Below are 22,137 nucleotides of genomic sequence, written 5' to 3'. Positions count from 1 at the left end.
TGTGAAATCCAACCGGCTATCAGATAAGACAGACACCATTGTGCACAAGAACCAAACCGAACCCACAGCTCAGTCACAAACCGGCGCTGCTGCTGGTTGGAATGTAGCCACATCTATTGTCAGTGTATGTGCGGGAAAACGAACGTTCCTACCGCGTCCGAGCAAAGCCGACCATGTGCCATTTATTTTCCACGCGCTAACACTCCGCTCCACCACTGTGCGCCGCGTTTTCGTACGCGTAAATGAACCAACCACGCCGCCGTATGCAAAACCAATTCGCATCCACACCGTGAAGGTTTGCAATCATTCTCGTGGGGTGATCACATTCCGACCCGAAACGCTGGGCTGGCGCGTGGTGAGTTTATCACCGTGCCGCGAGGATGCAACCATGGCTGCGGGTGTCGCTGCTGCTGTGCGTCTTCGGGTTCTTCCGGGAGCTGCGCGTTTCCGAACCGTTCGTCACCGAGTTCCTGTCGGGCGAGTGGCGGGACATCGAGCCGGAGCAGCTGAACCGCGACGTCTACCCGATCGGCACGTACAGCCAGGTCGCGCTGCTCGTGTTTATGTTTCTGCTCACGGATGTCCTCAGGTACGGTGTTGGTGTGCTGGATAACGCAATAAAGGCGAGGGAATGTACTCGTCTGGAAATGGAGACCAACCAAACAGTGACCTGCATTTCTGTGTGGTGGAATCTTACCGATAGTGATTGTGAGGTTGTATGTGACTTGATGTGGAAATGGAAAAACGTAAAGGCCTCTTTTGAGTAAAATTGTGTGCTTGAATATATTAAATGCATCTCTTAAACGATTTAATAAAATTCTTTTTTGATCCTACGTTATGTTGTAGGATCAATGATGATGTTTGGAATCTTTTAGCATATAATTAATAATAATTTGCTAGCTCAATGAACATAAACAAACTGATACTTTTGCGATAGTTTACTTGTGCATGAACTACTTCTTGTTTCAGTGTCTTTAGAAAGCGAGTATTCATCGAATAAAGTCATCGAAAAGCACACTTTCATGGGGTTAAACAAACCAAAAGGATGCTAAGACGGTTGAAAATCGCCAAACAGCATTACCCCTAATACAACTGCAAATAAATACTTCACAAAACAAACTTCCCTCTAGCAGCGCACAGGAATTTTCTTCACCAAACTTCACCCTTATCGTGCCTCTAAGCTGCTGTGCATCAAAGTGTAATTTGTTTGAAAAATTCCAACGCAGTTGCAATTTCACTAAGTGAATGAAGTGATTTCCCGCAGTTTTGCATTTCTCGCAGTGTTTTCATTTCTTTAACGCTGAGCCTGCAAAACCAGGCCAAAGGGGCTTAAATTGTTTCTACACTTTCAGCCAATGCACAACCGCGCACTACCATTTATGTGGTCAACCCTAAAACGAATAGGCAATACGGAAGGGTGAAACTATACGCACAAAACTTGCCCATGTGCAATCTCCATTACCATACCCATGCATCTATATGTGGCAGTGTGTTGCTTGCCGAGATGCGAAACTGTGCCAAAAGCATCCATTCCTCATGCTGGAAACACTTTCCAAAACAGCACTTAAACTGCCAAATTAAACTGACAACGCTTCCCCATCGCCTTCGCGTTTCGCCTTCCACGGCAAGGCGGGCGTCATTTTTCCAACGCTTTTGCAAATGTCATAAACTGAACTCGAAGGAATCTTAGTGAGTAGTGTGTGTGTGTGTGTTTTGGAAGGGAGTGGAAAAAACAGTAAAAAGTCCACAAAACTCAAGCATTTCAAAGCAGGAAATCTTTTCAGGCTTCTTCAAGATTGTGGGGCGAAAAAGTCAAAACAAACTCTCGTCTTGGGGCAACAACCCAACAACAACAGCGACAGCTACGCCAACGACAAAAAAAAGAAGAAAACCTTCCCTCACATACAGTCACATCTGACTGAAAACTTCAATTTTATCGCTCTCTCTCCCTCTCCAGGCTGGGAGCGAAGAGGGTCACAGAACGGACGGTGGAATCCGGGGAACACACTTCAAGCCATAAACTCTTTAAATAATTTCACGAACCTCCACAACGTAAACAAAGTTCTGGTTCTAAGCGACCCCGGCGGTTCGATGCGGGCAAAACATTACCAGCGGAGAGCCACGCCGCATGGCTGGGAGGTGGTGTAAATCGCTTCCAACACTTATCTCGTTGAGCTGCAGCAATGGGCCAGCAGCTTTTTCTTGCCATTCTTGGGCTGCCTTTCGAAATCGACCCCTCGTACCGCCGCCATCCTTACGCGAAGACGAATAGTCCTGCTAGTAGTGGAACAGTTATTTTCATTCTCGGAACTATACTGTTCCTCTTCCCGAGAAGGAGAGAAGAAGAAAAAAATGGAGCCATCCGTGTCCATGTTGATGGGTAGTAGCAGTAGCAGCAGCACTTGAGAAGCTAGAATAAATTGATTTTCCCTTCCGGTGACAGCAGTATCGTTTATTTCCGTCCAATTCACACATCCCTTCCAGGACAGCGGACAGAAAACGGTGGTGGAAGGGATGGCAAATGTACACAGAGAGTGCTTGAAGCCAAGCAAAGGGGACATCTTAATTTGGCCGCGCCAAAAGATAGCCAAACGGGGCAAATGGAGTCGAATTTATTCAGTTATTTAATTACACTCACCGAACTTTCCGCCGAACGTTCCTGGGGAACGGGTCAGATTGAGAGCACTTGCAGACGACGAACGACGACGACTCTTCAGAAAGTGCTTTTGATAATGATTAGCTATGATATTTAAGATAAGCACTGGACGGCACACTATTGCGATGAAGGGCAAGAAAGGGTCCCGTTTCTTGGAAATGCTTGACACGATACCGTTTCCATTACTGCAGGCTGACTGGCCCGGTGGCCTACTGACAGATGAAGAGCACAAAAGCTGTCCGAGAGGTCCTTTGAGTTGGACAAGAATGACATTGTAGCTAGCATAGGGGTTAGCAAATGGGGCATTTTTCCACGAAACTGGTACCCCGGATAGAGTCCAGTACGTACAGTGCAGACCTCGGCTCGGCAGGACGTTCGTGGTAGATGCAGCAAAACTTCACCCAACCGACACGTGTTTTGAGCACGGTTGGCGTACTGAGAAACACATTCAATTTCACCGGTGGAATGTTAATGCAATTTGTGCCCAACAAACGGAAGGGGAATGGTAACGCATGTCACACAATAAAATGAAACCCTTAAACTATGACTTCAAGCAGAAAATGCTTGTCATATGTATCTTCAGGAATGTATCTTCATGGTTCAACGATTCAATGAAATGCTTTCAGTTTCACATTTTACATCTCTTATGACCTTAAAATAAATCCTCATTTCGTTTGTTTAAAGCTACTTTCAACGCATTAAATAAAACACAATGCATAAAAATATATTATTAAATCATTTTATCAGCAACTGCCATTTCCAAAAATTTACCTACACTACCTCAAACTTACTTCTACAGCAAATAATGCAGTACAAAACACGCTTCCTTCCATCCGGTACAAGCTCAAACAACTCTGCACGGTGGTTTTTCCTTTGCTACCATTGTTTTGCACCTTCCCTTTATGGTGCGCTGACGAAAAATTAAAAATTTAACCACCACACCAAAGTCCCGATGCCACCGTTGCGCTGTGTGCCGGACGTTGGTACATAAGGTTCCACGGCGCTCAAAAAACCGCAAGGATGTTGCTGCAGCTACAGCAACATTTCGAACGGGCACGGTTAATGCGAGGGGTTCGCGCAACAGCACGAGCATGATTACACTTTCATGGATGCACCAGTTGCTTCGCTAGCAGTTGTGTATGTAAACACAGTTTAAACAGGATCAGGTAACAGGTTCAGCCGGCGAGGGAAACATGTGAGATAAACTGTTTCGTTAAGGTGCATTTAAAAGCAAAGGTTTTGGAATTGGTCGTTAAACGCAAACGTTGCTGTTTGCACGGAGACGTAGCTTGATTATCGTGAAGGTGGAGGAAAAATGATATGCTGAGCTTTAAATGTGAAATGTTTAAACAATAGGGTAACACATTTGAGAGCTGAAATTTTGTCAACAAAATGTGGAAAATAAAAGGGGTGTATTATTTGGATCTAACAGGTTGCTACCCTGATAGTCAGTTTATCAACTCCCGTAAATGTTTGTTAACAAAGAGCAGCCACTAATTATGCAATTGTCCTATTATCCTAAAAGGAAATTACTGTGATAGTGGTAATCCCCTGTATTGCGCATCATTTGCTCCTCATCAACAAGAATATTGGAAATTTTGCACAATCAACTCACAGACAAATTAATATTACTGGTTATTGGTACAACTAACAACAATCCCCTAACGTACTGTTTATTGCCACAAATATAACTATCCCTATTCTCAAACAACATGTCCAATATCTCTCCACTTTGCTCAACATTCCCGTCGTTTGTCGATGTAGATAAAAAAAGAATTAAAGACCAACTTTCTTGTACCTAAAGAAAACCCAAACTCACTTTCCTTTTTTCATACTTTTTGTCACAAGAAATGTCTGTTGGGATGGCTTGCGAACCGTCTACATTCTAGAACAAACCCGCACACAAAGCCCACAACCACGCGAAACACCCGACGAACCGGGCACGGATCGCAACAAGCCCACATTTTATCACATTAACGTTTCATTAACGGTCCTTGTCCCATCCGCACACGCTTCAACGATGCGTAATAGCTTTTTCTACACCTCCCTGTTGCCCATTGCATCTACTTACGGACACAAGCACCGCTCTCCCTAACCTCAGTTTCGTCCGCTAATTTGCCCTTTTCCCTTGGGTTTGATGCCACAATTTCTTTTTTTCCTTTACCTCTCGGTTAACGATTCAACACCGCCCCTCGGCTGTACCGACTTGCTTGCACCGGCTCCTGACCGACCCTCGCACTGCTACAACCCCTACCGGTACGTCATCAGATACAAATCGATAATTGTGTTTTCCGCCTGCTTGGGCATCGTCATCTGGTCGCTGCTGCTGTGGACGGAATCGTTAGCCGCACTGCAGGTTAGTAGCAGTATCCTTGCTGCAGCTCGTACACCACGGGCGGGGTTAAATATGCGCGCAACACATAAATTGTGTGCTACAATATATTCCCCCCCCCTACCATCGGCAACAAGTGATGCAGCTGATGCCACCGAGGCAGCCCGTGGCACGCAAACCGCGAACCATATCCATCACCGTAGTTAATCGGAACGAAGTGAACAGAAGAGAGAGAGAGAAAAATCACATCTCATATCCTCATTTGCGCGGCTGCCGGAGTGCACTCGAGCAGCACTTTCCCAAACGCAACACTTGCCAAGAAATGCGGCTGTGCGCGGCTATCGAACTCGTTCGCTGCCGGTACATTAAACCCTCGACCACAACGGCCGCGATGCCTGCCATGCCAGCTGAATTGCATTCGTTATCCGCTGCCGCCCGCTTCGCTTCGCTCACTAAACTGCTCTCCTTCCCTTCAACAGGTCGTGCAAGTGCTGTACGGTGCCTACATGGCCTCGGAAGTGGCCTACTACACGTACATCTACGCCAAGATTAGCCGGGAAAAGTATCAACAGGTGACTGGCAACACGCGGGCCGCCATCCTGCTCGGCCGCTTCCTGTCCGGCGTTATCTCGCAGGTACTCGTTTCCACCGGTGCGATGAACGTACGCGACCTGAATTATATTACACTCGGCAGTAAGTACGCTGTTTGTTTCGACGACGCCTTTTGCTTGCGCTTCCCAGCGGCGAGCGTTGGATGGTACAAGGAAGCGAACTGTGTTCCAAATTGGACGGTTTCATGAATGGCTGTGTGTGGAAGCCCGTAGCGCTTAGTGGATGCCAAGAAAAGGAAGCCATTCACAGGGCAGAATGCTTGGTACTGGAATGCTTGGTTTACCATTCTCTAGCGAATCGTAATGGGAAGAAAGTTTTCTCAGAATTTATTAGCCTCGGCATGAACATTTCTTTCAAGGGTAGATACATGAACCATTCAAGCATTCAGAATACATTGTGAAGCAGTCTTTATTGGCTATTTCAAGCAGTAAATTAAATTGGAATGGTTCGTTCGATCGGCATTGTTCGAAAGAGAAATAGCTTCCATGCAATGTCATGGCAGAGGGTGATATTAAAATGTATCCAAATGGCAATGCTCTAGGAAAATTCCATCGAGCGTGGGAATGTGGACACTGTAAACATTAAAACACGGGTAAATATTTATGTTTGGGTTTCGTAATTTTCTACCATTTTCCAGCCAAGCCGTACAGTACTAATTAATTAGCCGACAAAGTACTAATTAATAGAAGAAGAAAAAATAAGTAGCACAAGGAATGTTGCAAATACTTTGAGCTATATGCTGTTTCAATAGATGAATAGCTAACAAAGTAACAAAAACTAATTCACCATCGAATATCCAATCTAATCGTGGATCGTGATTTTTGGTGGTGGTGGTGGTGGAGAAAAACATTGTAAAATAACACGTTAGCTAAATGAATGATACCTCAAAGTCTAGACTTAGTGACGAAACTACAAAAAAAAACATTAACGGAATGTATTATACAATTCTTGTGTTTACTGTAACTTACATTATTATTCTTCATATAAAGCAAGCTTAAATGGTTTGATATTTTTGCTAACAACTTGCGTTTTTGTGAATTTTTGAGCTTTAGTTTCATTTTGAACGCTAGATTCGCAACAAACTGAAGTTGACAAATAGAGGATAATGCCTAAGGCAACCAAATACCTATGGTTATCCTACATCAACTTACGCTCATTTTAATGCTAGCTACGAGCTGACATTGTAAACAATTGCAAATAGATTAATAATTTATCACTTCATATTAGAGGATACTGATGGATTTTAGAGTTAATCTATCAATCTACAAAAAATGCATGTTTTATTATTCATTCCTATCAAAATTCATAAAGCATTCTGAATTTGCTAGCAAGAAACATAACCAGTTTGATCTGACCGGGTCAAATACTCAATCAAGCGTCCTGTAAAACACATCACCGTCCCGTGCTGATCCCTGATTCCCCCTTCCTAACCTCATTTATGCCAATCAAATTGATTTCCTTGCCTTGGTTCCACGTTCCGGCCTTTATGACTCACTCTAAAGACTTACACTTCCTTGTTGTTATGCAATCGAATTCCACAAGGGTCCTATTTTATAAACATGCCCACGAGCCATCGGCTAGTTGGAAACTGCTCCAATATTCTTCTTTCCACCCTTGTAAACCTTCGTACTACCTCTGCTGATCGACCACTCATTTATATCCATTAAAGCTTTTCTTACTTCGACCACAATCCAGACCCACTTCCATCCTCATCACACATGCATCACCGTACCGCACCAACGGGGCACTTCACAATTATTCCAATCTTTTCTTGATTGATCGATACTTGATTCGCCTTCTGTTTCTCAGCCACCGCTATATCTCGTCCGTTGCATCTGGAGCGTCTCTTATCGTCTCCGAGGGGGGGGGGGGGTTTGGCTTCAACCGTTGGCCATCAATCAACTTTAAGTTTGTTCGACAGCTACCATTCCGGCCAGTGTCACTTTGATGTGTTCATCAAAGATTAAGGTTACTCCACTTGGGTCGGGAATTTTGTCTGCGGTTCGGGATGGATGTAGAAAATCAATATCTTTTTTTGATCCCACGGGTTTGCAAGGGCCAACGAGGATGGGTCGTTCTGACAATATCGATGTTTTATTACGCTCTATTTTTTTCTCCTTGAAATAACAAGCATGATTTTGAAATTATAAACTAAAAGATATGAAATACTGTATTCCTACATTTTGTCAGTAACATTAATAGTTCTCCAAGTATATGCAATACTAGTTCAGGCAATTGTTGACGTCAATTACCATAATTGTTATTGATAAGCCCCCAAAATTCTCCTATCCATCGACCCTTTACAAAATGTCTCCGTATTATCTGCAACCTTGTTTTCTCTGTCATTATCATGTTTTGACAGTAATCAGGCATTTTAATAATTTTACCTTGTCAACATTTCAAACGACAGTCGATGACATCGTTGATAATTAAAACATTGTCCCATTCCAATAGCAGCATACATTCCTGCGGACTACTGTTTCTTGCCCACTCTGTCATGTTTCTCTTTGCTCAATGTTTCATCCTAAAAAAAAAAAGCTCGTAAACCGATCAACTACGAGTAATAATTAAAAACGGCAACCATTTCCGGTTCACAGAACGAACGGCCCACTCTTGTTCGATTTTAATTTACTTCCATGGTAAAGCACGAGGAACCAAGCTGCTTTCTGTTGCTGTTTGCTTCTCTTTCCCCGTACCATAACAATGCTATAATCAGTGCAAGTGTAGAACAGGAAAAAAGTCCCACTAAAGGAAATGCAATAAGAGCCAGGTCAACACCTGTGTAATCATGGTTGGAGGGTGAAAAAACGTGGAAGCATCCCACCAACAAATCACCATGCCGAAAGCCTGCCGGTGATGAACGTGATAAAGTGTGTTTCCGGTATGTGCTTCCGCATCCGGAGCACTACCTCCTTTCGCTTGTTGCATCGGGGCGAACGAAGGCCCACCGGAGGGCTACATTTTATTTCCGCTTCCTTCCCGCGATGCCCTGATGCCATGATCGGCAAAGTCCTTCACATTGAGCGCAGTGGTGGTCCATTGTGCTGCAGCTACTGCTTCTTTTGAATCACTTTTCCACACGCTACTACGCTACAAACCGAAGCTACAAACCCCCGGGTCCGTGAAACTGAGAACCGCACTACATGCATTTCGTATTTTCGCAGCGCAAGCCGTTTCTCTGCTTTGGTCATTTTTGCTGCCACCGGTAAAAACCAGTGTTTACTTCTATGCGCGCGATGAGGACGCTAAGCCGACCGATGGAAGGGTGGCCTGTGATCCTGTACCAACGCCACCGCAGCAGGAACAGGAGCAAAAAGGGCAGGATCAGTTGGAGCTCCACGGTGACAATGGATTGGATGCTTCCCAGAAGGTTTCCCCGGGTGAGTTTCCTGGTAGAACATTAATTCTGTCAATGGGTGAGTAAAATATTAGATTCAGCCGAACATGGCGCGTTTTGGGAAAACATTGTTTGCCAAATTCAACGGACGAGAGACGTGATACATGCAGTGACTATGAACACAATATCCAAACACCAGTAAACAAGAATTGAAGGGACAATCCTAGGTGGAAAACAGATAAAATTATGAAATTTACAAATACATACAGTTCCAAAAATATCGATCTAAATCCCCAAAAATCGGAAGTCGAAAATCCACCGAGAGTAGGTTGTTTCATGTTAATAATCAAGAAGACTTTTATATCAAACGTAAAAAGTGATGAAAATACTAAGTTTTATGCAAAACATTGATAGGATCTTTCTTGGATGTTTTCTAATTAGAATTTCACAGGAAGGTTATATAAATGAAACAATTCTTCGGACAAATTTCTATTTTTCATCGAATAGATCGCCTTTTGTCTTGTTTGCTGAGATCTATTCAAATTTCCTTTTAATATCTAGTCTAGTCTTTAATATCTACGTGAAAACTCCTTTTATTCATTCATTTCGCTCCCACAACAGACCGCACCACCCCAAATAACGAACCCAACGAATCCGTCGAAAATGGCACCGCAACCGCAAAAACCATCGACGCCCTGCCGAAGGCACGTTTCTCTGCCTCCCGCGCTGTTCGACTGCTCTGGAAGCATCTCATCTCCGCCTACCGGCAGCTGCCCGTCGTCCAGTGGAGCCTCTGGTGGGCGCTAGCGATGGCCGGCTTCATCCAGGTGCAGGTGTACGTGCAGCTGCTGTGGCACGAGATCGACCAGCAGCAGGGCACTCTGTTCAACGGCGGGGCCGAGGCACTACTCACCCTGCTCGGTGCGATGAGTGCCCTGGCGGCAGGTTACATCGCCAATCGTATCTTCGAACAGTGGGCCCTCTGGATACTGACGGTCTGCTCCGGGCTGCAGGGAGGACTCATCTTCTACTCCGGCTTTGCCACCAACATTTGGGTGGCGTACGTGCTTTACATTCTGTTCGGCACGCTGTACCTGTTTATGGTCACGATGGCAAGGTAAGTCGTGCACTCACTGTCTTACTGAAGCTGCAACCTACGCTTAGTATTTTCACGTATCCAAATCATTCAGTTTAGTTCTCTCCTACACACATCAAACGTTGCCTTCGGTGAAACATGTTGATTGCTTTCTTACTTACCGCCCACACTGTGTGCCCAGATCGGAAAAGTCAAACCTTAAAGCATAACACATTGTTTTTCTCACAGTTTTTCCCACACAACTCTCACGATCACGTCAAGCTTTGCACAAATACTTTGTTCGAGACATATGCACAAACACACCCAAAATACCATCCAGAAACGTAAAAACACACCCTCCCTAGCTGACCAATGATTCACGAGCTACGAACGCTTTAATTCATAGCAATAAGCAATATGCAAATTGCTTTGCCCTTTCCCGCTATCCCTCCTTTCGTGCGGGTCACTTTCGTTTTATCGTCCCTTTGCCTTCGCCTTTACCGCCTTCATATTTCCTTCGCGGTTCTTTCCTAATTGAATCGTCTGCGCTCGATGAAAAAAAAAACGGTTCGTGAGGAATGGTTGGTTGCGGTTGGCAAAATGGGAATGGAAAACAACGCAAAAAAAGGCACACGTTGAAACAAACCAAAGTCGCCATCCGTTCGCAAAAACATTGTGGAACGTTGTAAATTATAAGGCGCTCGGATTTGCTGCCACCGCGCCGTGAGTCTGTCCAGTCCGCTCTTTTTGCCAGCGCAGACGGCAAAACGAGCTCCGATGCCGAGAGCTTATAGCATACGGAAGGAACAAGGGGACAAGGTTCTGTTTTCGAAATCTTAATTGAAAACAGTAATAAAAAGCTTTCGCAAAGCGAGTCTGGGGAAGAGTGGTAAAGAAAAGTCGGGCGAAATAATACAAGGAAGCACTTGTGGCGTGTTTCGGGCAACGAGGCGATTTAAACGATTTTGTTTAATTTGCCATTTTTAATGCTATTTTAAAATATGCTATTTATTTGAAGTGCTACTATTTTTAAGTATAAAGAAGATTAAAAGATTAAAGATTATATATACTGATTCTAAAAAAGACAAAAGAAAATGATCCAAAGAAGTCGTGGAAATGCTCCGTAATAATTAATGTGCTTTTCAGTTTGTACGACATTCTAGAACGAAAAACTTTACGAGTAATAAAATGATTATGATATCTTTTATATCAAAAGTGTAATTTAAGGAAATCCAATTTAAAGCCCTACCTTTCTAAGCATATGCAGAGGGACTCTAATTAAGAATAAACACTAAATTAACTCCCAAAATTTTTAAAAACGAAGTTTCAAAAGATCTTTAGCCTCTAAAAGTAAAACTGACAAACGTGCTACGAAACTATAAGACCTTATCATGTTACTCAATTTGTAAGAGATAATTAATGTCAAAGTTCGACATAGCACGGCGTACCCCTATCGCCCCTCGATCCCATAGACGTCAATTAAACTTTCCATTCAAAAACATACACCCAGAAACAATTCCAATCAATCAACACCGGCATTCAAAATTAACAAAACGCTTGTTCGTGTGCGATACAAAGAACATATACACACACCGAGAAAAAGCACAATCAAATAAACTTCCCATTCACGTCCAAAAATAGCTTCCACCTGCAATTCCCCACGGTTGGAAGGAAGCAAAACACAGAGCACCGTTTGAAATCAATTAAACACACCTTGTAGCGACATAACTCGATCAGCAAGCGGCAACACGATACCATATTTTGCTGCTGCACACTTTTGACCAGCCGTTTGCCAAACTCCAAAACCTCGCCATTCATCGAAAGCAAACTGTATGATATTTGTGTGCAGGTTTTTTTTTCTATTTTTTTTAAACCTTTTCTTTCGTTTTCTCTCGCAGTGCGATCGTGGCGAAATATCTCGAAGAGGACAGCTTCGGGCTGATCTTTGGCATCAACATGTTCGTGGCGGTCGGTGTGCAGGCACTGCTAACCCTGGCGACGATCTCGGAGCGCGGCCTGATGCTTGACCCGCGGGACCAGTTCAAGGTGTACGGTGGCTACTTTTTGGTGCTCTCGATAATCTACCTAATTGCCGCCATCGCCGCCAGCGTGGCCCGTGTGTGGCAATTGCGAAGGGAAGCGCAGGCCGCCTCCGCCAATGCCGGTGTGGAAAGGTCAGTTGCAACAGCGGAACGATGCGAACCGGCGACCGTAAGTGGTTGAATGGAATAAACAAAAAAAAACAAACCGACATAGAAACGCTTCAAACACAACTTCGTCATTGAGAGGGAGGCTTCGGTCTGCCGTCTGACGATTCCTTCGCTCCTTTGCCATTGCTTCCCGGCGGCGACGTCGTCTGTCAACCGTTGTTCGAATGATCGAAAAAGATGGAAAGTCATGCACAAAATACATACACACACACACACACACACGTATACGCCCCTCGGCCGATTGAAACTGAATCCACTCAGCGGCAAAACACACCGGAAACACTTCGGTCAATCGTTTTGGTTCCCTCGGCAAACTTCCCCCAGCCTCAAGAGGCTAGTTGTGGAGAGGGAGTGAGTGGTTGGCGTATTCGGAACGTCGGATAGTTTTGAAGCCGTTGCATCCGGTGGGTAGGAAATGTTTTCGGGAGAAACTACAGTGAGGGTTATTCTAGTTTGGGCAGTGAATTCGATGCTTTTGAATTGCTATTTGAAGACCTTTCGGGCCAGTCCTGGAGCATAGACGTCAAGTTGTTTGATCTCGTAGCATGTCCATATATTAATTTAAACCTACAATCTGACTTGCCTACGTACTATTCATCCAATCCATCGTTGTTAGTTGAAACCTTAAGTAGCTTAAAGTGAGCAGCTTTTTACCGACTATGATTGTTACACCAAATACAGCGGAGCGCCGTTTATCCGGGCTCATCGGGACTCGACCTCGCCCGTTTTTGCTCGAATAACACGTAATAACAAGGATGATGAGTCAAAGTATATATTTTATCACAAATGTGTGATTTATTTTTGAAATTTATATTTTGTTTTGTTTAAACCTAGCCAGTCTTTATTAACTTCATGTTTTTCCAACAAGAATATTTGAAATGTGTGTTGAATTATAGAATTTTTAGTTGTGATAATGTCCTTTGATAGCCTTTTTTTCTCAAATATCCTCCTCAGCCCGTAATTTAACCTTTGTATTGAACTGTAATTTCTCTACAGTACGGATAAACAAACTCCCGGATAAACGGCTCTCCACTGTACGAATAAGAATTAACAAAAATGTTTCCATTTTGGAAAATATCAAACTAAAATGTTGTTTAAATAATTGACTAAATAGATTCACTACTTAGCAAAAGAAAAAAAGGGTTCAATTATTTTACAATATTAAGATAAGAGGATATGAATGTAAGATTGTATCCCATCTGGTTCAAACACAAAGAGAAGAACCTGAACATTCTTTACCAGAATGATCTGTATCCCGATCTTTGTGTAACAATCAACAGTCGTTAGATAATCATTGATTGCAAATCATGCACAAGAATGATGAAATGGAAACAAAATTCGATTTGAAAAATGAATCGCACTTACAAAACTCTCCCCCACTGTAGATATAGAAGATAACAGCAGAAAGTAGAACACTCCACTCAACTTCTCAGCAAGGGTGAACTGGCTACCAATCCGGTTTGAGGTTGAACAGAACAAAAAAACACATCCTTCTATCCGTCTCCTCAACCCCCATCTCCAGGACGAAAACTGACGCCAGAGATGTCCTCCAGCATCCGGCGCGAACGGACACACAACCTCACTTGCACAGGAAAGCAGCAAGCGTCGCTCCAAAAAAAACGGATGGCAACGGATAGCTTTCGGGTTCGGGCATTTATCATCGACCTTCCGGGGTGGGTGTTTTCCCAAGCCCGGGCTCCTCCTCCTCTTCTTCCCACCTCCCCAAACACGAAAGCTGCTAAACCATCATATACAAAACATTATTTTTCATCGCATCGTCCCATCTAAAAGTCAGCGTCGGGTTTCCCTGCCAGTCCCTGCCACCAGCAACGGCTGTATCCCCTTTATTCAAAGGCATCCATCTTGCCGTCGCTTGGACTGCTGCGCCTTCATCGCGAACCACCACCATATCCCGCTTTCATGCACACCCAGACAAGCGGAGCGGGCTTTTGTTGTTGAAAGTTTTGCGCTGCATCACACAATGCACCGGAGCGGCCGCACAATGTTCCAACCGATGGACGAAAATGGCAATTGCATTGCACTGCCTTTGCACCGTATCCCAAGAATCCATCGTCTATTTTGTATTCCCCGTTCCTTGCGCTACTTCTTCTGCGCCTTTGTTGCCTCCCCTATTTTGGGCAGCAATTTTGTTCTATCTCTTTTGCAAGTTCACTGCACCCCCATCCCATTCTGTGCTCATTTCTCACTTAAGAACGGGCTATCATCAGCTTGGTTTGATGTAGTTGTTGCGGAACCCATTGGAGAGCGATCGGAGGGATGTTGGGTGTAAAGGCAACCCTTCCTCCGCAGCAGCAGCGGGCGAGTGTGAACAGGATAGCATGGATTGAGAAAGAAATTAGGTTAAATAAATGTCAGCTATATTAATGATATTTCATTCGCTTCTAAAAGCTTTTTCGTTGGTCCCGCTCCCTCTCACGGCCCCTTACGTTGTGCTGTCCATTCTCGAGACATCCTTTTGTGTTCACCGTGGAAGCAGAGCGCCCGGACTGTGTTGTGTTGTTCGCAAAACGATCGCATTTCAACACCCAATACACGTGCACATAAACACACACACAACACAAGCAACAACGATAATGATTAGTGCAATGAATCATCGTTAGCTTGCATTGGAAAACAATAGCGTTCCTAGGGCCCCCCCGTTCCCGGTTTGAGCAGAAGAAGCGACAGCAGAAGCAGCTTGTTCGAAAGCGACCCTTTCTCTGCGAACACTGATCATTCGCCTTGGATCATTTATTATCCAACCCGGTGGCAGTAAGGCTACAACTCAAGCAACAAACATTCAGGAAGAAGGATCTCTCCGCCACCCCGGCACCGGAACTCATCGATGATGCAGCACTAGCGAAACTCTCGCTCACACACACAAAACCCCCGCCAACAATTGGCGCCAATGAAACGCTGGCCACGGAACGCTGTTTTATTGGCATAACACAATCCATTCACTCAATTGCTTTCCATTTGCGCGCCAGTAAGCGCCAGGACGCTGCTTTGATCTTTTGCCGTCAGCGTGATGGAAGGAAAGTGATGCTGACTTCTGTACTACTGTGGTCCTTTTTCAGAGTGTAAGGGGAAAGGTTTTGGGTGTCATCTTATGCACTAACCCGCACTGGGAAAGTGTGCGCTGTTTGGAATTCAATCAAGATGAAGGTAAGAAAGCAAAGACAAAGGTGTGGAGTCAAGCCTTTTTGCACTTGGGCGGTGGAGTGTTCACTTAGAGCAGGGTTTAAGTCAATACCCTTCCTTCGCAGAAGTAGCTCAACGGCGTGGAGGTGGTGGTTGAGTGTTTTTCTAGTGAAAATTGCCTGTAAAATACAGCGTTTCTAGAAGAAAACGCTGCGCGTGTGAAGAAAATCGTTGCCGTGCTGTTCTAGGAACATTTATTGATAAGAAGTCGTTACACTGTAGCCTTTAAAAATGTCAGTAATGCCTTTTATACCTTATGCATCAGAATGTAGGATAAAAAGACTTATAACCTTCAAGGTCATTTCAAGATAAAGATTAGACCTTGTAAAGTGTGCGGGTCATAGGATATCGAGCAGTAGTTTCAAGTTGGTACATGCAAAAAGGTAAATTGTGTGAGTCAACAGCTATTATAACTATTACAAACTACATTGGACACTAGCAATTCGTCAACTAACACACATTAGTTGGTCGCTTCCTTCGTATTTACAAGATTTCCTTTCATGGAGTTTGGGCTGAGGGTTGCAATGCAAAGTTATTTAGGTACATAAACATACATTTTCTAACATAACAAGATTCCTCAGTTATGGCAAACGTTCACAACCAATTTCAGTTCCATGAATTGATTCATATTCAAGCATAAAAAGACAATCTTTACCCTTAAAAATATATGCAACAAAGGAACAATGGATGCTCAACCGTTCGGCGATGTTGCAGAGCATGAAATCAAATCCTTAACAAGTACGGCCGGGTACAACACAGACTCGATACGGTCACACATTTATCTCCATTTCTCGAGCACGAGCAAATTGGCAACCCGATAACGAATGCAACCGGATATACAGCGATATTGGTTCCACCGTCACCAGCACCATCGCCAAAGCCACCATGCAAAACCACTGCGGGTCATACACTTACACGCTGCTCCTGACAGCTCTGGCTGCCAGTGTCAACGAACATGATCCGAACAACGCATCTCGTATCGGAAACACGCGCAGAGCTTTCACTTCCCGGCAGCTATTACGTAGTGCCGTAGTGCGCAAACAGAACCAAGCGTAAGCCAGCCTGCAAAAACGATAGTGTTCCGCCGGACTGCACTACTGTGTGCTGGATTGTTCCGGTGAGGTTTTTGTTTGCCACCAGGATACACTGTGGTTCTGCTGGTTTCGCCCTTTTTTTTTTCTTTGCTACTCTTTGCAGTTTTAAATCGCCACCTACCCCAACGGGTAGGGAGGTAGATGTGGGAAATTCATCATGCATACGTTAACTTCGTACAGGTACAGGTGTATGCGGATGGAGCTCTTTTGTTCGTACCTTTGCGTAAGAAGATTTTCCACCTCAGCAATCACTCTGTAAGGCAATGATACATACATACAGACCGGGCGAAGCGAGCTGTGCAAGATGAGCGTCATAAAAGCATATGGTCACATTGAGGCAAGAAAGCAGCGACTAATCAAATTATGTAACCAGTTGGTCACAACAACTTGTTGGAAAAAGTGTTGTAAAAACGGTTCGACGGATTGGACTTGAAATGTGAGCCGAATGATATGGAAATGTGTCTTGTGAAATCAGCAAAATGGGATTTTTTAATTTTTTGAAGGATCAGTTAGACGCAAAACAATTATAAATCAGTCCAGAAGATAACAAAAACATAGAATTTAAGACCAAAAACCATTAAAACATCAACGGCATGTAGGATCGTGGTAATCAAAAATGTGTACAAAATGCATGATTTAGAATATTCAATGTGTAGTTTCTAGTTTAAGATGACATCATATATTATTCTATACTGCATTTGTTCACCATAATCTTGTTTCATGAACTGTATAAATTGGAGGAATAAGAATCAAAACCGATTATAACGTTGTTCCAACAATTTGTAGACTACCAAATCTTTCCATCCTGTCATTTATCTCACAAGCCGCCCCAAAAAGCCGAAAATTGTCCTGTAGTCCACGCCACGCTTTTCGGCCTCTTCTTCAGCCCAGGTCCCATTCCGTAAAACCGTAACCACAGCAAAGAAAACCCCAGTTAGCAAAACTGGAAATCATCATCTGGTACATCCCAGAGCCGTTTTCTCATTAAAAATCAATTTCTTAACACTTCCGCGTCATGACAACCGGCGCTCAACGTTCAAAGCGAGTGAAACTTTCTGCGGCCCATTCTTTTCCCCCGTTCCCAATAAACCCAACCGCTCCTAAGCAGAGAAGCCGCATACCTTTGACCATGACCGTGGAAGTAACGGCAATACTACGAGAACGATTCAATCCTCGGGACGGTCGGAGGCACTGGAAAGTGATTATCGAACCGCAGGACTACTCCCATCCCAATCCCGAACGGACAGCCTATGTTTTGGGAGTAGAAAATTAAGAACAACAACCGGCGACGAACTCCGATAAGCCGTACCGGCGGGCATTTCGGCCTCGGGAATCGAAACCGCAACACCAGCCGCACACACTGCGCTGACCAAAGTGCCAGCAAACGCCGTCACGCCATAATCCGTATCACGGAAGGTTTTTAGTGGATTTACATTATGTACAGCTTATCCTCGCCACGCACGCAGTTTTCGGCAGGCACCCCTTTTGCCGCAAATCGATACGAAAGCTCGCCACACAGAGTGTGTACGGCGCTGTGTACAGACTAACGACAAACTTTCACATGCCCAGCCCGACCCCTGCCGCTTCCCACACTACCCTCGGGGGAGCTTTCGGTGGTGCCGATCTTATGCACTAATAAAAGGAATTTATAATTAAAATGCTGTCTATTTAATTATGCCACCCTAAATTATTTCAGCATTCATTATTAGCTCCTTTGTAACTTGGATACCTTTTTCCAGCGGGGAGGGAGCGGTGAGTTTGGTGAGAAAATTAACCATCCCGGGAACCCGAGGGCAATAAAAAACCGCTGCAGTAATATGAGACGTGCTCATCCTGCTGCTGGCAGATAATATTGGGCAGATGAAAAAGCCTCTACTAGGCAGCTACTGGACGTGAAACGGTGTACCAAACAAGGCCCAACTGGCCGGCGATTGGTTGAGGTCAAGTGGTTGGATGGTCGTGATCCTATCATCTCAATCCTGAGCTTTAATCATTACCAACGATCTCGAAGGAGTTTGTTTGATTAAGCCTAGATACATAATTAGTATGGGACGCGTGATAAAAACGAACCAAGACAGCAAAGGAAAATACGTTACCTTACGACGTCACAAAACACTAAAAAGGCTAATCCTTTGGAGATAATCCTTTAGTGGACTATCGATTCATCAAATATCGATATTGCTTTATGATGTTTCTATTATGGAAGCGTGTGAACATTCCAAAAAGTTTGGCAAACATTATCACGATTCATTTAAAAAATCAAAATTGTTTCAAGACATGATAAATTTCTCTATCGTAAATCTGAAATATACTACCACAACTATATCCCAAATTTAACTATTTTTCAAGTAATATAAACTTCTACAATTGCAAACGGTTATCTTAAAAGACGTTACATATTTCATGCTGAATGTAAATCATTTCAACCCTTTTCGGCGATGTTTTGCTGCGACTCTTGTGGAGGAAAACAAACCCGTTCATCATGCCACAAAGTGCCCGATTGTCTTAGCCAACGGCTTCTACATAAATAATATCATCCCGCACAGTTTCACTATTCGCACACCGCTCAGCAAATAGTCCATGAGCCACGCGCGGATGCCGGCTTCACGAGATAAATGAACCTCGGGCCAGGTGTATGTTTACGCTTTGCCAAGACATATGAGACCCCTGCTGCTGGTTTGGCGCAGTCGTCGGGTAGTGTTTATGGTGGTCGCTCCAAGCGGCTCGAATTCTGGTGAGCATTTTGCACTAAAATGTGTTATTGTTTCGGGCACAAGAAGCACCAGTAGTAATGAAGCGACCGTATTGATGGAATGGTAGCGAGGTGTGCATTAAATTCACCGTCGGATGTGTGTTTTCATGCACGGTAAACGGTTAAATTGGAGAGAGCAAATAACCATTTCCCCTGTTACTAATATTCAACATTTGGGCCTTATTAAATGTACTCGATACGTTGCAGTAACCGCCACACAACCTGTAAATGAAATTATTCCACCAACATCGATGTTCTAAATCACCTGCAATACCCGGACACCAGCCAACCAGGTGTCGATTCGTGACTGCAATTTGATATTATGCTTAAAATTTAATAAACCAGCGAACACATCCACGACACACAAGCCCGCACGAAACCGGCGAACCGATCACCGTGAGAGCTGTCGTAACAAAAATCGATACCGAATCCACAACCGCAACCAGAGTGAGCGATGGAGGTGAGCGATGGAGGGCGCTCGGCCTCGGTGATGAATTTCGGCTGCTCGATTAGCACGGGAACACCGACCCAAAACCACAACCAGCCCCCAGTGTGTCACACCGTCTAGGCTTTCGGGCAAATATTGGAACCATCGGAACCTGTGGTCTCTTCCCCCAAAACTCCTCTATTGGTAAGCCTGGGGAGACAAATTGTTCGAACGGTGGTTGACGAAATTCGCTATTTTAATTACAAAGTTCGGTTGCGGTGTAACCGTGCACAGCGCAGCAGATCGTGTTTGTTTTCCACAATAATTCAGATGCTTTGTTTGAGTTCTTACTTTTAAATTGAGACTTTCTCCGAAATGTGATGTAAATATTCCAACTCCATATTGCAACTCCTCTTTAAGAATTCAATGCGGTACCGCACGGCTTTAAAGCTCCCTTACCATAGCTTTTTATGGTGGCATTAATTTAAGCATCATTTGTTGTATCGCTTTCACTGCCATTTCTCAGCAAATGCTCTCGGTGGAATCGATTTTCGTTCCCAAACAAACAACAAAAACAAAGCACAGATTCTTTCGTATTCTCAGAACAGACATCAACAACCCGGCTCAAGGAGCAGTTGGTTCGACGGCCCTAATAGAACATCAAGAACACAGCGCGTGTTCAGCCCTTCCAACATTGAGCAACATTGACGTAAAGGATTCTTTTGGCATCCTTTGAAAGTACAGCAATCCCGTATCTTCTTTGCGTATTTTTTTTTTGTGTTGTTTCGACATTATACTCATGACCCTATCATCATCGTACACGAGGCTTACTTTCCTGGAATTGAGTTGAGTTGGAGTCGGCTGGAGAGGGTCGGATTCTTCGAAAGTTACAATGGCAATTCTTTTAAAAAAGAATTTTTATGTGCTTTGGAACGTATATGAAACAAAGATCATCAGATAAATAGCTTTGGTTTTCGAATCCGGCACTCTAAAACAGTACTTTAATGTTTCCTGAAAACAACCTGGAAACGCAAAACCTCTCCAATATGGAGCTTAAACCTTTCATTCAAATTATTATACCCATTTCCCGATGGAATCAATTCATCACGGCAGTTGCTTTGTGTGTGCGCACAGAAAATGTAGGCCACACATAAATAAATCCCGCTAAATGATGTCCTCCATTCACCTGCAACGGCTGCAAGATTCTTCAAGAGCTCCCCCCATCTCCCCCGATAAGTTCCGTAGCGATTGCGAAAAACATCGCTTTTTTCATCTCTTGATGAACAACGCCTGGTGTCGACGCCTCCCTAAGGGGAAAGGGTTTTTGTTTCCGCAAACCTTCAAAGGGTGTGATTCTTGTGCCCGAGCAAGCAGCACGCCACACTGTGCCGTGAGACGTGAGCAGAATGTGCACAGCAAAGAACAACGACCATACGCCCAAGAACTAAGAGCCTTTCGAGAGCCGTCGTTACCGGGAACGGGGGCGCATTAATGATTTCAGCACGAGGCACTATTTATCACACAAATCTCATTTGCTCGTTTGCACTAATATGATTGATCATACAAAACAGAGGGAGGCTTCTGTGTTAATGATATTTTATGATTACTTACTGCCGCCCGCTCGCATTGCAATGGCACCGAGGTACGCTCGGCCGTATGTAATGAAGTTGCAGTAATTATGCCAAGGAGCTTCGCGGGCACGTTGTTCAGGAAGTTGTCGTAGAAGCTGTAGAAGTTGTCGTAAGCTGGAAATAAAATTTAAGAATAAAATCATCATTCTGTTTAATGAAGCTGTTAAACAAGTGTTTTTTGTTCACAAATCATACTTAACAGAGTAGGATGAATTGAAAAAGGATAAGAACAATAAATGTGTAAAATAGTATGAGATATATTAGGAATAGAATAATTTGGAGTGTATAAATCAAGTTGATTAATTAGTCCTCTTTAAATATTCTAAATAAGCTAAAAGCTGAAGTCATGGCAAATTTCCAAAGCTTTCAAATTGTTTCTCAATGCTCAATTTTTGATACAACTTTCAATTATAGTTGTCCTTCTCTTTCGGACATTTTAAAAGTTAAATGTTAATACCGCATTGATAAAAAACAATGCCAAAAAACAAAAAAAAATCAATACACCCTTACCGACTTTATTTTGCTTTCCAATTTAATACCCTTTTGTACCTTCGTATCCGTCACAACTTCCTTGCTCTTCCATATTTGCCAGCTCGATGCGCTCCTTAAACCCGACGAGGAGGAAATATGAAGACCAGAAATACTATCGACAACCGACCAACAAAAAACCTTCACCAACGCGCGCACCAGGCAAAAGAAAGCAGTCGTGCAAACGTACTTCACTTTTCGGTTGTTTGGTGGTTCCCGGCACAGAAACACACAGAAGGGCATACGGAAAAGGGCATCGGAGAAACAGCGCGACGTAACGGA

At 43.8% G+C, this 22,137-nt stretch overlaps 1 protein-coding gene across 1 annotated transcript; it reads left to right on the top strand.

Moving 5' to 3' along the window:
- Positions 1-12,263, top strand: LOC121593285 (thiamine transporter 1-like). The gene is made up of 6 exons (XM_041915527.1): positions 1-589; positions 4,925-5,012; positions 5,468-5,681; positions 8,765-8,980; positions 9,559-10,054; positions 11,911-12,263. Exons 1-6 carry the CDS (start codon positions 381-383, stop codon positions 12,233-12,235), a joined length of 1,548 nt encoding a protein of 515 aa, XP_041771461.1. The 5' UTR covers positions 1-380; the 3' UTR covers positions 12,236-12,263.
- The last annotated feature ends 9,874 nt before the right edge of the window (positions 12,264-22,137 follow it).

This window comes from Anopheles merus, chromosome 2L, assembly GCF_017562075.2.
Source record: "Anopheles merus strain MAF chromosome 2L, AmerM5.1, whole genome shotgun sequence".
NCBI lineage: Eukaryota > Metazoa > Arthropoda > Insecta > Diptera > Culicidae > Anopheles > Anopheles merus.
Note: the sequence above shows the minus strand (reverse complement) of the source record. Positions and strands in the feature narration are given on the sequence as shown.

Coding starts and splice junctions, on each gene's coding strand:
- LOC121593285 (XM_041915527.1), top strand. CDS start 381: ATGCAACCATGGCTGCGGGTGTCGCTGCTGCTGTGCGTCTTCGGGTTC. Junction 590..4,924: donor CTGCTCACGGATGTCCTCAG/GTACGGTGTTGG, acceptor GTACGTCATCAG/ATACAAATCGATAATTGTGT. Junction 10,055..11,910: donor TTTATGGTCACGATGGCAAG/GTAAGTCGTGCA, acceptor TTTCTCTCGCAG/TGCGATCGTGGCGAAATATC.